Below are 16659 nucleotides of genomic sequence, written 5' to 3'. Positions count from 1 at the left end.
CTACTCAGATGCTAAGTTCACGTGAACGAAGCTCGCTTCCTTGAGTCGAACGTGTAATTTCAATTCATGCGAGGCTAACTAGAATGAGGGAAGCAAAGTGCAATACCTCAACGCCACGGTCCACCAGGTTGTGTCCCTCCACACACGACAGGCAGCTTCACAAAGCCTTAGGCCTCAAGCATTACGTTGTTGTCGCTACCCTGACAACAACTGGCATCCCAAAAAACAACACCCAAAATGGGCGCAAAACAGGCAGCCGCGAGAAGACAACAGCTTTAGCTGTTAGGTGGTCCTACCCACTCGGTGCACACAGCATCCGAGTTAACGGCACCCACTGTCCCAGACGGTGTCGGAGCGCCCAGTACCAGGCCACAATACCAGTCAGCCTGTAGTGGCAGCCGTGGCTCACGGCCACAAGGCTCCCAGAGCCACGACTTCATCAGAGTCAAAGAGATACAAGCTATTTACAAAAGAAATTTGGACCACCCATGAGGCTTCGATACTCACTCGCTTTAGGCTTGCCAATGCTCTGCGGGTCTAAGCCTCGCTCTCCCAAGATGTAAACCACGTGGCTCTCATACTGACGAATGTCATTAAAAAAAATAATTTGCGAAAAGGCTAAGCATGTTAGAATGTTCGAACACACTACAGCCACTATCGCCTCGCTCAAGAAAGCACGCCGCTGACGCTAGCGATCGAAATTCGTGCTAGCCCGATGCTTCGGTTCAAACAAAGATCTCAAACAAAGCAAAACTGTTAAAGCTATCGTCCGATGCCCCAAGAGGTGCACGTTGGGCCACCAGATGTGGGGTTCTCACCTGTGCTCTTGGGACAAAGGAACGACAACACAGTAGTTCAAACAATCACAAGGGCATTTATTGCACCTTTCATAGAGTAATGCCTGCTAGCCGAGTTGCTATCCACAAAATATGCCCATGGGTGTGCGACAAATCGCGGAAGTATGACTCACTGTGACCGAACAATAACGAGCTAATATGTTCACGCCACGCTGGACACCAACGCCTAGTCGTTCGCGCGTACGGTCATGCGAATGGTGGCGCAAACGAACAATAGTGTTGGTCCATTCCGGGGTAGGCCTCACAAGACGGTCTCACAGAAGCATGAATCGACGCATGCGTAGAACCTCCGCGCCGCTTGCCGACCCCAAGCTAAAGAGGAAGAGCCGTCTCCTTTTTGTGCCCAAGTAACCTCGGAGTTAGGTGGCGTTAGCAGAGCAACACTCGCGCCATCTCTCATACTACCCTGCAAGCATACCGGCCACCTCAGTAAAGCCACGCCACGAAGCCGGATTACAGAAAACCGGAGCTATGCGAGCAAACAACACATCAGGGGCAAGTGAGAGTCGTGCATCCCCACACAATGCCTCAACAATGTTAGAGCACACCTGATAGCACCACTCAGGCCATCTGAGCTATGTTGCTGGAGTACAGAAGCCAGTTGTTCGCCCCAGTAACATCATTGTGTCAGGAAAGCACAGGCGTGCTTGCATTACGCTGGAGTATAAAACTTACCCTTAAAATTAAGCAAAGATCAGCCTTTTCCAGAACTGCTAAACACTCTGCAATTAAGCCTGCTCGATAAATCTACATCAAAAGCTATCAGCCAAGTGTGCACAAACTTACAGCAGGAGGTGGCATGGGAGGTGGCACCCACTCCTTGGCTATGTACTTTTTCTGCTCATACTTTGAGCGGATGAAGGCCTCCAGGGACCTGGAGAGAACAAAACACTCGTTGACACAGCTGTTCAGCAAATGGGCCTTTTCCACAAGAATCTTGTACAGTTTCTGCACAGAAGCTACTTTAAGTATTTTAAAAGACATGTTTTTTGCCGCAAGTCTTCCTTTTGTGTGTGTTTTAACTTGCGGCAAAAAACATGTCTTTTAGTAAGCACCAACTAGGCCAACAAGCAGTTGTGTTGCAACATATTGAAGCATATTGCAGTATGGAAATTTCAATTCTGAAACAGAAAACTGTAGTGCTAGGATGTACTTTTTAAGCACACTGCTTTTCCCGAACAAGCATACATGCTATATGATAATTACAGGGGAGAAAATTGTTTTTCAACACTTTAGATCTATGTGAGCTCATGTATACAGTCGACTTCTGTTAAATCCTCACAGGACTAAAGAAACTGGTTGAATCAACCGGCAGGTCAAGGAATAAGCAGAAAAAAACGCCACAACACGCTGTTGATTTGACTTGGCAGCAGTAACGGCTTACTGCAAGCAGCAACTAGCGTGTCTCTGCATTTTTGCTGCAGATTGCTTTCATGGATGCTTGCACTGCACACCCACTACCTGATCCAGTTGCATACATGTGCCTGTACAAGCGCTGATCCACCCCTTCCACCGCAAGTGGGGTGCCATTATCAGCTAGCGACTATCTGCAGCACGAGCCCTAACATCATGTACGCCAGGCTTCAAAAGGAGCTCTTCACCGACAGAATCCTCAGTTGGCGGCAGCGACAGCTGCAAGAAGCAACTTAGCGCATCTCTGCCTTTTTGCTGCAGATTGCTTTCATGGCTGCCTGCACTGTGCACCCACTACTCGATCCAATTAAGCACACGTGTCTGTACAAGCGTTGATCTGCTCCTTCTGCTGCAAGCGGTGTGCCATCAGCAGCAAGCAACTATTTGCAGCCTGGGCCCTGACGTCATGTACCCAAAACTTCAAAAGGATCAAGGCAGAAAGCAGGGGTTGGTGTTCAACGGAATCCTGACTTGGTTGCAGTGACGGCTTACTGCAAGCGACAACTAAGCGAGTCTCTGCCTTTTTGCTGCAGGTTAGTGCCAGGGCATCTGTATGATAATCTTGCTTGCTTTTGTTTGCCGTCACTGCTGCCAAAGTGTTAAGTTATTTCTGCTTGCGAGACCAGTATCAAAAATTTCGATACCATTTTTGTGTGTGCCTAGTGGGATGGCTAAGGAATTGGCGAAGCTCGATAAGGAGATGAAGGCATAAATGCTTCTGCTTGAAGATGATTTCAGGCAAGAAATGAAGACATTATGAGAAGGTGCTAAAAGAGAGCTGAGAGCTGAAATCCATGATTCGAAAAACGATCCCCAAAGCACCACAAGGAGCCTTGACATTGCACATCTATATATGACCTGCGGAAGAAACTTGAGGCCAAAATTTCTAAAAATTCCACATTACAGAAAGAGAATAAAGGCCTGAAGGAAAGGTGCACATTTTCGGAAACCCAAAATGAAGAACTTGAGAGGCATGATGTACAAATGGACCAGTATTCCAGGAGCTCTAATCTAGAAATAAAGGGCTTGCCAATAGAAGACGGCGAGAACGTCAGGAACTTTGTTTCCAAAAGAGGCAACGTTGTTAGTGAGGCAATATCTGAAATTGATATTGAGTGCTGTCATTGTGTCCCAACTCACAACACTCAGAAAACGAAGATAATTGTTCACCTCAAGTCCAATGCAAAATGTGAAGCAATACTAAAGAAGGCAAGGAAGGCTCGGATTACTAATACTGATGTTGGGCTACATAACACAGCATGAATATACGCAAATGAACACCTCTTCCCAGCTCTGAAGTTGCTTGGCACGGCCGTGAAACGAAAACATGACAGCCACTGAAAGTCGGTTGGGGCCTTCAATGGAAAAATCCTTGCCAGGCAGTCTGAGACTTCTGATGCCACGAGATTGCTTGCGAGGATGACCTTGAAAAGATAATTTAAACAGTGTTGGCTGATTGCAATGGCTCTGAATTACCAAGTTTGTTTCACCTAATCTGATTACCTTTTGCTCTAATTCTTCAAACTCTGTACTACATTTTATGTACGATCTGCCAAAGGGAAACACGATACTATTACGTACTTACTAAGTGAATTCTCTTCTAAATTTGACATAGTTTTGATTACAGAGGCATGGTATGATGAAGGATGCGATACTTTGTGTCTTGAAGGCTACAAAAACTTCTTTATGAACCGCACCAATCAGTGTGGAGGTGCTGTTGCTCTTTACACTGACACCTCTAAAAAACTATAAAATCCTACCAGAATACTCGGTAATTACCTATGACTACAAATTTTTATGCGTAAAAAAATAGCTCTGAGCTAGCTGCTCTGGTGTATCGCCCTCCATGTTGTTTATGAATTATTTTGAAGCATTTTTGGAATAGGCTCACTCGAATAACTTTACATTAATTTGTGTTGGTGACTTCAAACAAATGTTCTTTATGGCGCACCTATTGTATGCGACCTCACGACGTTGCTACTTTCATCTGGCTTTGTTATTATAATCAAAATTGTCAACTTCATCTACTTTAGACTTGCTGATCACAAACTGCGAAACTGCTATTCGTGACACTTGTACATGAGCATGGGAAATAAGGGACCATTGTCCAATTTTTATGTGTTATGAGACTCTGGGGAAAACTGGAAAATGTCAGTGCGATTCAGTTACTGTTCAGTGTATCTCTGATGATGCCTTAGGGGCTTTCAAATCTAAAAGTTCATTGCAAGATTTTTCTTGCATATATGAAAAGAGAAATGTGAACGACATAGAATTTCTGGAGACATTTACGAACATTTACATGATGAATTTTCTTTTTCAAATTTTTAGACCACCCAGAAAAATAAGAAAACCGTGGGAAACGCTTGCACACAAAAGGGAAATAAAACTCAAGAATAAGCTTTTCCACACTTTCTTTTCGATGCAGGCGACGCTCCGTTTGTTCGCCAGCCTGCTGCTGTCGACCTTGGCCGGCATTTCTGCCGGTGTATCCCCGGAGTGCGCACTGCCGTGCTCCGAAGCAGCATCAGGATGCCTCTACCTGCCGCTGGTCAGCAATACGCCGCTAACAACAGTTTCAAGGACGACCGCTTCATCATCAACATCAACCACCTCGTCTAATATAAAAGCTGTGCCAGTTGGTACATAGTTGAAGGAAAAAAACCAGTCACAGAGCACAAAGGACAAGAAGAGAACCAGTCGTTGTGGTGTGAACCTCTCTTCTTGTCCTTTGTGTTTTGCGAGTGTTTTTTTTCCTTCAATCAAGTAACTATGTTCTGGTGCGATTCCCAAGCCTGCAGTGCTGTTTTGCCATTGCCACTGAGTGCGCTTTTGTAATTCGTTCTTTGCTCATGTTGTCAGGAGACATTGAAACTAACCCTGGTCCTGACGGAAATGATGCTGTATTGGCAGAACTTCAAAAGTAACCACAGGCCAAATTCAGCTAATCGCTGAAGTGCAGAGATTCAAGGCCCAGCTAAGTACTACTGATAAAACAATAACAAACTTATGCGAATGAATGGCTGATCTAGAAACACACTACCCAGCTCTCCTTCCCCTCCGAAATGACATTGGAAAGATACGGACAGACACCAGCAGCAACAATTGAAGAATTAGAAACCCGCCTAGATGATGCTGAAAGCAGATCACGTCGAAATAACTCAATTTTCTATGGCATATCTGACCCTAATGGCATCGAAACATGGGCCAGATTTGAAGAAGCAATCATGAACTTTTTCCAGAATAATCTGGAAATAACCTTGAAACCTCGCGACTTAGAAAGAGCTCATGGTCTCGATCATCATTCTGTTGGCAAGAATGGTACCATAATTGTGAATTGCACGCATTACAAAACTAAAGGAACAATCTTATCGAATGGCAATAAACTTGATAATATTCAGAGCATGTCAACCAAATGTAGACTTGAAAATCCTTGCTGTACAGGTGTTTCTTAATACAAATCAAGGCATCTACTTTTAGTTCTTGCATCGACACCCACATTTCAAAGAAGCAATATCAGATTAGGCAAGATAATATAAACAGCAATGCTGTTTAATTCACTTGCAGTATGGCAAAGTATACGAAATGAAAGACAATGTACAGCCCTCAGCAAAAGTCTGTGGAACACAGATGGCAAGACTTTTTTTTTTAACAGCCTAAACATGAAGGTCGAGATCAAGTGGTACAGCCTCTTGGTATAGCACCTCTTCAATCAACGCAATGTATTTAGAAACTTTGATGGTGAGAGGCTCCGCTGCTGTAGTCCACAGACATTTGCACTCAACTGTACTGCAACAACAAATATGAGGCCGCATTTGATAGCGATGCACATTCAATGATTAATGCAGCAATTTATTGTTAGTGTTCAATGTATCCCTGTCTTTGTTCTGTGTAATACTTTCAAGCTAGTTGTGTATCTATTTTTCCGGAAGGTGTGCTTGCTAGTCTCAGTCGAATTTACTTTTTAGCACGACAGCGTTAAGGAGCTCGTGTCGCAGAAAAGCCGGGGTCGGTGGCATTGGCAGTGAGCGAAAAATCCCGGAAGGCAATTCATGAATAAAAACAACTTGCAAGATGGGCTGAGTGGGAATTGAACCAGGGTCTCCGGAGTGTGAGACGGAGACGCTACCACTCAGCCATGAGTTCGACGCTTCAAAGCGGGACAAAAGCGCCTCTAGTGAATGCGGCGTTGCCTTAGAAAAGTGCCGTAGAAAGTTATACTGCGGTGTATATCGATAATTATGAGCATGTAAATTAGAGAAGTCGCAGTTAAACGAGTAGCGAAGTACGTTTCCGCTACATTTCTTCAGCAATTGGCGCACACGCAGAGCTATCTTGCGGCAAACACAGAAGACCCCTTCCTCGCAATGTACGGCGCTGCCCTGACAGGTGGTGCGCCACTTGCCCGCTTCTCCCCTTCGTCTCGTTTGAGCGCAATGGGGCCTTGCGGAGACTGGTGCGAGGATGCCCCAATACCATTGCGTTTAATAAGTTTTCTCGCTCTCTCCCCTTCCAACTTCCAACGTGCATCACTTGAACCCTCGTGTTTAGGCAACGCGGCTCCTCTTTCCGCTCACAGTGCGATTCCTAGGTGCAGCGTCCGATGCACGACGCCTGACGTGATCGCTGTGCCGTAGCGCGTCTGGTGGGAAAGTGTCCCCTGCAATGTGTGCCGTGCTGCTGGCGAGGAGTCATGCGTCTGCGTGGTGCTCCCAAGCGAGATAGAGGACGATCTCATCGAGGCATCAGCCCCATGATCGCGTCCGCCTTCATGGTGCGTCACGGCCCGGCTGTCCATGCCGATCACGACGTTTGGCTCGCGTAGGTAATTTCTCCCTCCGAGACACCGAGTTGTTTGGTTCGATCCGCTTGCTCAGGGGCACGTTTCGTCTTTGTTTGACTCAAGAGCATGCCAAGCGAATGAGTGGGCGGTGCGAACGGGTGCGATAACGCTATTGCGTTCCACTCTTGAAGGCATAGCTTAAGCGTCCTCCAATTTTTTTTCTCACAAACCGTTTCTTTACTAATTTTCTTTTTATAGATGATCATTATTTGTTGAATTTTAGTATCCTTTCTACATATATTGATTTATTTTATATTTCACCACTACATCCTCTCTCTCTCTCTCTCTCTCTCTCTCTCTCTCTCTCAAATTTTGACAATGAGTATTCCTACTGATTGCTTTAATTTCCTATTTGCTTTTATCTGGACACCTGTACATACATACATCTCAGTTGTTGCTGAGCTCATTCTTTGAAATAATTTTCACTTGTTTCTCAACTATGCAAAGCCCATCTTTGTTACTATTTTGTGGGAAAATGGGAAGTAAGTATTTGGAAATGCCACAGGTGATAAAAGTTAAAGGAATCTAAGCGGAAATGGGCATCTTGAACCTGGTGGGGTTAATTTTCCCACTAAACGGAGTAAAAATAAATCGGCCTTAGACAGTTGAGAAATGAGCAAGAGAAATATTTTAAAAAGGAGAAAAGGTTAGAAGAAAGAAAGTTTTATCAAGTGTGCCCCACAAAGCTCATACATCATATCAAGCATGTGTCTGATTTATGCACGTAAATTGTTTGCAAAACTGGGACACCCTTTTAAAGAGTGCTCCAGCACAATCAAAAGTGATTGTGCACAAATTTACAGTAGTGGACCACTCAATGCTTATGCGTCACATCAATATGGTATTTATGTTCTTTGAGCATGTAAATAATTTATCTGTGATGCAGATGCAATTTCCACTAGTAACAAGCGATGTGGTGCTTTGGTGGACCATGCACCTATAGTCGGGTACAACTTTAGAAAAAAAGGGGAGGCCCCGCCCAGGTGACCGAAGTGCGACAGCCGACTGCCTCTACAACTAAAATTGGCCTCGAGCTCCACCACTGGAAAAGCTGGTGCCATCATCGGCGTGACGTGCTAGGAGGGATCACGTGGATATAGCGGCCGCGTCGGCTGCTTCGGGCGCGCCGAAGCGAGCTGAAAACGAGAGTTTAAATTCCCTCGTACGCTGCGGTCCTCATTCAGTGGCGAGATTTTCCCGCTTCGAGTGTCTCCTTTACAACACTTGAAAGCACTACAATAGGTAGTGGCTGCCTTTGAAGGCGCACAACATGGTAGGCTACTGCTCGGTGCCGCATTGCCGGATGCACACGACGAAGCACGGTGTCAGCCTTATTCACACGTAGCCGCAGGACAAGAAGCTGTGTGAAGCTTGGCTCGCGAAACATAAAACCGGCAAACAGTCATCGGCTACAATTCGGGTATGCAGCAAGCACAGACGCGAGGAAGATTTCTGCTACGGCGCCCGGTCTGCGATGTTCTGAAAACGCGCACTGAGACGCTCGCCCGAGTCCGCTGCCCGACTAATGTCATGACGGTTTGGTCTATGAACTTGTCGATGCTATAGATACTGGCAAGTTCAGTGGAGCGGAAAGGCAGCGGTAAGAAGCACATTTAAAAAAAGCATGGCATATGGTCATGTTTGTGTTATGAATTAATTCACTGGATTACAAAAAAGGAGCAGCGGGGAATTGCATGCTGAGAACACCGATAAACATACAGTGCGACGCAACTCGAGAAATAGTATTGAAAGGGCAAAGAATTTAGTAGAAAAAAAAAGATTCAATCGTCGCGACGGCACATCACAGTCCCCGTAGGCGTTGAAGTCTCTACAATGAAATTATTTTTTAACAGCTCTGATAGCGCCCACGCAACAATGGTTGCTTGTATACTGTCAAATGCTCATATTCTGCGGCTTAAAGCTCATAGCACGGTGCGAAAACGCGCGCGTGGAGAAAGCGAAACAGTGCGCGGACAAGCATGCAGACACGCAGTCGGTTGCTGCGAATCTGCGCGATCGCTGCATTGAGGCTTCATTCTATTACGCTCCATTTAGTTATACAAACACTATAAGAACATATTTCAGAGAGTTTGCTCTCAGCATTTACCTAACTTTCATGCAAGAAGCCGGTTCAGGAGACTCCATCGCGGCGACTGCGCGCAGTGGCGTTCACTGTACGTATTCGGTAAAGAGATAGCGTCTGTAAACGATGGTGTGCTTTCAGTTTGCCCAAGGTTATTATTTAGACAGTAAGAAACTTCTCTCGTTTCAAAAGTACTTACAGAAATGTCCGGGAGAGCTCGCGCGTGGTGTTTTCAGTGAGCGCTGACAGCAAAACCTATGAGGAGCGCGCCACGTGATCCCTCATACTACGCCAGCGAGGCGCTTCCGATAGATGGCGACTCCGTAACTCCTCGCCGCCAATAGTCCCGCTCAAAATACTGTGCTTCTAAAACGCGTAATTCTCGGTATAAACAAAGACTCTGTTTTGATGACTAGTTTGGTAGAGCACTCATGATTGGAATGCTACAGCACATGCCAGATTGTGAGAAAAAAATAACTTCACGCCTTCTACAACATTGCGCGTCATCTGCTTTTTAGCTTCATTGCAAGGCACAAAAGCAGAATGAGCAGCTCTGCATGGCTTTTGCACTGGTTTACATGTACATGGCTCATTTACTACTCGTTTCCCAAGTTTGAAATGAATCAGTTTGCTATTTAACAAGTACTTAAAAAAAAACAATGCATTTATCAAAACCCTTACAAATCTGGGTCGAGAAGACAATCAAGACAGGAAAGATACAGAAATGCTTCATTCATCCTTTTAAATAGCACAAGATTTATATATTTTCTTGGTTTTGTGTTTTCACAAACTTATTTTCAAGAATGCAATAGGTTTCTGTTTTGTTCCTTTTCCCATTTTCAAGCTTTTTTTTTTCCAAGCATGCAGTCTTGCCAGTTCGCGTAGCATAGCGTCAGCGATGCTCGCTGCTATCTTTTGTCACTGGATCACGGCTCAGAATAAACACCCGCTGCAGGAATGGTGCAGTGTAAGCTCGCAATAATATTTCTGGCATGATAGACCACCTCAAATAGTTTGGGAATTCACTCTGACGAGGGGCAGAGATGCAATTCGGCCCAGTTCGAAGTGTGGGCGGCCATCTTTCCCATCGGCAACGCACCAGTTGTTTGGCTCGTGACATTAGCGTACAGTGTGGGCCCATTAGTGGAGGCTCGTGTGCATCTGCCTTGGAAGAGTAAACATCCCTTTTTTTCTAAAGTTGTACCCTACTATAGCAGCTAGCGGACAAATTGGTGCATGCTATGCTTGAACTGCTGGAGAGTGGCAGGGCCTCAGAAAGACACCATCTGATCTTGGAAGCCATGCTAGACAAGGCACATGATTGTGTAGCGCACTTTCATTCTGTTCAATCTGGAGCACAAGTTTCAATCTATTCCACAGAGAGCGCAGATTACATGGGAACTAAAGAAATTTTCATTGCTGTACTATTTAAGAAAACATTTTTAATCCAAACTGCCATTTTCAAGAACACTGTCGAGTGATTTTCCAAAATACACATAACCAAAATTGCCAAAAATTATAATGAGACCGAGATACTTGCACATCCTTCTGCATATGCACGAAAATTCACTTATAATTTGGTTCAATGACAGTTATGCCGCAGAAACTTTTGGGCAGCGATCTCAAAACTCCCATCATTCACTGTCGCTACTACAAAGGTGCTAGCCATACGAGTACACATTCATGAGCACATCTATCATACTGGCTGTGCAGCAGGAAGCAACCGCAAAGCATTGCTGCCAACCCCAGCCGTCAAAAATTGAAGATAACGTACGAGTCTGTCTGAGGACGTCTAAAGTTGTCTGGCAGGTTAGCTTCATACACTGCTCTTCCCTTGCTGTTGCCCATCTGCTGGAGGCACTGCACAGGAGGAGAGACGATCAAGTGCATGAGCGGAGCTGCATCAACTGCTGCCACCAGGCCTAGTTGAAAGAACAAATGAAAATTTAGTGCCCTTCAGTAATGCAGTGGTAAAGCAGTAGGGGCCCATACATTTACCATCTTTACAAATTTAGCAACATGGCTTCTCAAAACACTTCACATTTCTTTCACTAACTTTGTGGCAGCAACTATGCTGTCACAAAGCTAACACCGTAGATCGCTGCAATGAACAGCACCATTCAGTGCATGCCTACTGATCAGAGTGACAAGCATCAACCAACCAATCAGCGCGGGGCAGCTTTTGCAGTATCTTTTGTATCTTTTGCAGGGAAGCAGAATCAAAGTATCTTTCGCAGGGATGCACCTGCCAGGGGCAACTTTTCCATTTTCTGCACTGCGCACTGCTGCCATATTTGTTACTGTTCCATTTGTTTTCTTTTTTTCTCCAATATGTCTAAGGTCATTGCAAAAGCTTTTGAGGATTTTAAACGTAAAATGAGATTAGAACTTCATTCTGTGAAAGAGTGTGAAATTCTGTAGCGACACTTGCTATGAGATGAAGAGGATCACCTCTGAAGTAAAGGCATTAAGGAAGGAAGTCAGTGAACTTGTTAAGTGTAATGAAGGTTTGAGGCTGAACAATTTGCAAGGGTGTAAAGTAGAATGCAGAGCCTATTGATGTCGCAAGAAAATTAGAAAGCTGTTGGCAAATCAGTCAGCGACTTAGACATTGATACATGTCACCCCATTTCAACTCAGAACTCCGATGAGACTAACATTATAGTTTGTTTTGTTCGATAAGAAAAGAGGAATGCATTCCTTTCTAAATAAAGAAAACGGAAGCTTAATAACAGTATGTTCAGTTGCTCGGATGGAAGGGCTGTCAATGAGTATCTATCTCAGTTTAAAGGGACACTAAAGACAAATATTAAGTCAAGCTAAAGTGATAGATTAGTGCTCGAGAATCTATCATAAACTAAGCCTTAATAATCAAGAAATCAAGGCAAATGCATGACGTGGTTAGGGACTCCCCAGGACATTCAAGCACTTGCCTGATGACGAAAGCACTCCTCAGTTAAATTCTGTCACTAGTACTCAACTACTCATTGCAAAAACATCCTTGTATTGTATTATAGGATGACATAAAATGCTGCATGTCCAGTTCTATTTCATTTTTAGAAAAAGCGCGCATTGAAATTACCGTTGACAAGGAGGCATGCGGTTGAAACCTTTTGTTTTCGCTCGACCCTGCGCCGGCCACACTTTCACGTTTCACTCCTTTCCTGACCGCGTGGTGCTGCACTGGTTTTGCCAGCTCACGAAACTCACACAAATTGCAAGTAGCAGAGAATTCAGCTTCCATGTGATGTCGTGGGATGTGCCAACAGTTCACACCACTTGACCAAAAAGCAGCTGCAGCAGCAAACCCACCGCTCTCTTTTGCCTTGGTACCGCTGTCTGTCGGGCGCTGTTTTACTCACCGACGGCAGCAAAGTGTGGATGCAATATCACCACTCCCCCGGTTGGATGGCAGGAGATTTGAATTTCGAAAAAGGTATTCGGACCTTTCAAATGCAATTTTCTCGTAAACTAAGTCTTTTCTTGGCACGAAACAAGCATTGTGATGTTTCTGGAATGGTATGTAAACAGTCCACGCCGACTTAGTATTTGCCTTTAGTGCCCCTTTAAAGGGACACTAAAGGCAAACATTAAGTCAAGCTAAAGTCATAGGAAGGGGCTGGAGCTGAATTTGCAAGGCTTTTACACCATGAACAAAGAAGCACATGCAGAAGAATTTGGATGAGATATCAAGTCTGCAGAGAACTTTGTCAAGACTAAAAGAGCTTCCGCCACCACTCCCCCAGCACGGACATTTGGCCGAGTCATCCAGGTAATTCAAGAAGGACTTTCTAAAAATTCTTCGTGTTCAGATGCACCTGCAACTTCTGACCAAGTAAAGACGACACTGGCCAAAAGAGTTACGTCAGTCTGCCCTTAATCAGCTTCCTGGCCATGTCAATTCCATTTGTGCCAAGTGCAATTTTTTTTAAATAAATGCAAGCTTTTTCATTGCCCATTCTCGTTAGAGATAATTCATCCTCATCCAAACAAAAAAGTCAACCGATTCTTTGCTTATACTTAATTCCAGTCACTGTCTAGTAGCATAACATATCTGAAGCAGTATCTTCTAGTGTATGTTGTTGTCATACCCAATTCCTCTACTGAAATAGCTGATTCAGCAAAGGCATGTGTCTTGCATTAACCTGCGCACCGCATGCTATGCACCATGTTACTTTTCTTAATGTTTTTAGCCTTCAATGCTTGCAGGGCAGAGTGGCTTCTTTCTTGAATGCAAGCTTTCTCATTTTCCATATTCCTAGTCTCTATGATTGCTCTTCTTCCTCGATAACCTGGGTCTTTACGCAAGCTACACTGAAGTGATTGATTGCAGAATCTGGTTTTGCTGCCCCAATTGGTTCTGGTCGCCGTGTTAAGCTTCTCGGATGTGGAAGCCTGGTCAGTTGCGTTGGTAAGGAGTCTCTCGAGATAAGTCCGCACAGCGACATGGGCTCCCAGTTTACACGCACCGTAACTGGTGCTTCCCATTGGTTCTTTCCTGATGCAGCCATGGGCAAATTGTGCTTGTGGTCTTCCTCAGCCATGATTTGCTGAGAACGAAGACCAGCATATGTGCTTACATGGTTCGAAGTGTATGAAGTTGATAGCCACATGCGTGAATCGTCGCTCGCTCCCATTCTTTCAGACATCTTTCTCAGCGCCTTTGACAAGTGTGTAAACAGCGTTCTGAATCAGTCATGTGCCCCTTCTATAATGAGGTACGTCGACGACTATCTGATGGTTGTTAACGGGGTTCCAGGGTCTAGGCTAGGTGACACTGTAGAATCTATAATTAACACATTTAGACATGCATCGGAGGCTCTAAACTTCACGTGCGAAAGGCCTTGTGATAACAGCATTCGCTTTCTGGACCTCAATCTCACTCTAATGAACACGCATGTCTGTTTCGAATATCAGCCGAGGGTGAAAAAGCAGCTAATTTCATACGACACTGCGCATTCCAAGCTAGTAAAAAGAGGAGTTGCAATGACTTGTCTAAAAGAAGCTCTAAAAAAGTCTTGCAATCACAAAATAGAAAGCAGTTTCAATGACCAGGTTTCAAGGCTACGCCTAGCCGGTTTCCCTTCACTGTTATCTCTAGCGTCTGCGATAAGCTTCTTCAAAAGATCAAACAGGCAAGAGAGGGCACTAACACAAAAAAGCCATTTGATAGGAAGAGAGTACATGTGATTCCTTATTGGCACAGGATGTCCCACAGCCTCAAGAAGGTGGCGCAAAGGCATAGTGTTAATCTTCTCTTCAGTGCACCGTGTAAGCTGGCCAAGATATGCCCTATGATGACAAAAGTAAAACCCGAACAATGCTCTAAGAAACATGCAGTGCAGTACATGGCTTGCAAAAGTAATGTCGTATATGAGATACCCCTAAGTTTCCAACAAGTTTATATCGGTCAAATCGGACGGTGTTTTAATGAAAGGGCGCGTGAGCACAATTGGGCCGTAAATAACAATGCGGGGACCATCTGGCAGAACACTGTAAACGTCACAATTGCCGCCCGTATCTTCGTGACACCAGGTTTCTGGCATGGTCTAGAGATAGACTAGAACGGGAGATGTTAGAAGCTTTCTACATTACAAAGGCCAAAGGCACGTGCATTAGCTGCCCTTCAGTGGCACTTACCGAAAAAGAGATAGCATTTCTAATGAGATAGGGAGGTCGGGATGTCACAATGGGCCATTCTAGGTTGTATCTATCAAAAAGCCTGTTTCTTCAAAAAACATTTAGTTGGAAGTAGCGCCTTGTCCGTCGTACATGTTCCTCTTTTAGTCCGCGTCTTCGTAGCGCTCTTTTCTTCAAGTATGCAAAACCAACTTGCCCACATCAAGCTTCTGCTTCTCTAACAAACACTAAAATGTTCAGGGTAAATGTCGGAAGTGCGTGCGATAAACAAAGCACAAAGAAATTACACGATCAGTTCTTTGCGAATTTGCATTAGGCTGCTCTTTATCTTACCCTTACCACTCAGATCAAACAGTTCTTTAACCATGTGACTGAAGTTTCAATGTAACAGCTCAGAAAAGGCCGGCGGAGAAGGCTCTTGCAACCGCTGCCAAGCACAAGTGCTTCAGGCCGACAGCGACAGCAGCGCCGCGTGGCGAGTGGAAACAAAAGGGGGTCACCTTCTCGCACGTGACTCGGGGGAGCTTGCAAACTGAAAGGAATCTAAAAACGTTGGCCACAGCCACCACTGCGGCAATGCTAGGCCTAGCTAACTCAACATTCGCTACCAAGCTTCCTGCTGTTTGGTGCTGTGTTTTTTATTGAAACAATCCGCCGCTGTCAGCAATGGCGCCGACTCCACCTTTGTCATCTTCGCCAATGGCTTGAAAGCGTGGAAAACAGGGCAGGGGTCATGCGTTGCACAATTCCGGTTCCCAAAAGGAACTGTATTTGAAGAACAGATTGCTGTATGTTCAGGTTAATTGTGCACTCTCCGAGAAATTAATAATTCAGCATGGTATTCCTCGAGGATTAATATTAGGCCTCTTATTGTTTTTAGTATACATACGTAATATTGCCAACACACCCGAATTGCCTAATCTATTGATGTAGGCCGACAACACGAATATATTTTTTCATCCCATTAATGCCTGTTAAGAAAAACTATGTATATTGATTAACAAGCTGGGCCTTAATTTGTCTAAGTCAAACTACATTATTCTTTTTCCTATCTAATACAGTGCGGTAAGAAAAGTAGGTTTGCAAGAAAAGTCCTACAAATCAAAATCTGAGGCGGCAAAAAAGGCCTGGAAATGCGCCACATGCAAGAGCGCTGGCTTGCGGGCTAGTCGCAGTGAGGATGACGTTGCCATAAGCCTGGCACTTACTTCAACCAACGAGAAGCTCGAGGGCCTGCCGACTCTGGTAGAAAAAGTGAACAGCATGGAACAGGCAGTTCAGTTTCTGTCACAAAAATTTGATGAATTTCGGGAAAAGATCTCTAAGCAGGACAATGAAATTAATGATCTAAGAAAAAAAGTGACAGAACTGGAAGAAAAAGAAAAGTTGAATGCGTCCGCAGAATCCAGTCTTCAACAGCAGGTAAATGACCTAGAGTTCCGGAGTAGGCGACTGAACATAGAAGTCCATGGACTCCCTGTTAAGGAGAATGAAAACTTGATGTCTTCTCTCAATGAGGTTGCTGAAAAGCTACAAATACCTCAGCTTGTAGAGGCTGACGTTGTATCCGTGCATCGGCTGCCCGCGAGGAGAGACTACGTGCCGGGAATAATCGTTCGTTTCACAAGGCAGGAGACCAGAGATGCATGGCTTAAAAGAAAGAACTACCTGCGGGACGAAAAACCGCGAATTTTCTTTCAAGAAAATTTGACTCGGCAAAACAGGGAGCTTCTACGATCCACAAAAGAAGTGGCAAAAGAGAAAGGGTATAAGTTTGCTTGGTACGTTAACGGCAAGGTGCTTGTTCGAAAGACCGAGGGAGCTCA

At 44.7% G+C, this 16659-nt stretch overlaps 1 protein-coding gene across 3 annotated transcripts in view; it reads right to left on the bottom strand.

Annotated features, from left to right (window-relative positions):
- LOC142557849 (stromal membrane-associated protein 1) overlaps positions 1-16659 on the bottom strand; it is a 159606-nt gene that overhangs the window by 121821 nt on the left and 21126 nt on the right. For all 3 annotated transcript variants that reach the window (XM_075670051.1, XM_075670050.1, XM_075670052.1), the window contains exons 3-4: positions 10968-11053; positions 1644-1731 (exon numbers count right to left, since the gene is read on the bottom strand). In XM_075670051.1, coding sequence (XP_075526166.1) covers positions 1644-1731; positions 10968-11053 — 174 coding nt within the window. The remainder of the gene's footprint in view (positions 1-1643; positions 1732-10967; positions 11054-16659) is intronic.

The sequence above is a fragment of the Dermacentor variabilis genome, chromosome 9, assembly GCF_050947875.1.
Source record: "Dermacentor variabilis isolate Ectoservices chromosome 9, ASM5094787v1, whole genome shotgun sequence".
In the NCBI taxonomy this organism is placed as follows: Eukaryota; Metazoa; Arthropoda; class Arachnida; order Ixodida; family Ixodidae; genus Dermacentor; species Dermacentor variabilis.
Note: the sequence above shows the minus strand (reverse complement) of the source record. Positions and strands in the feature narration are given on the sequence as shown.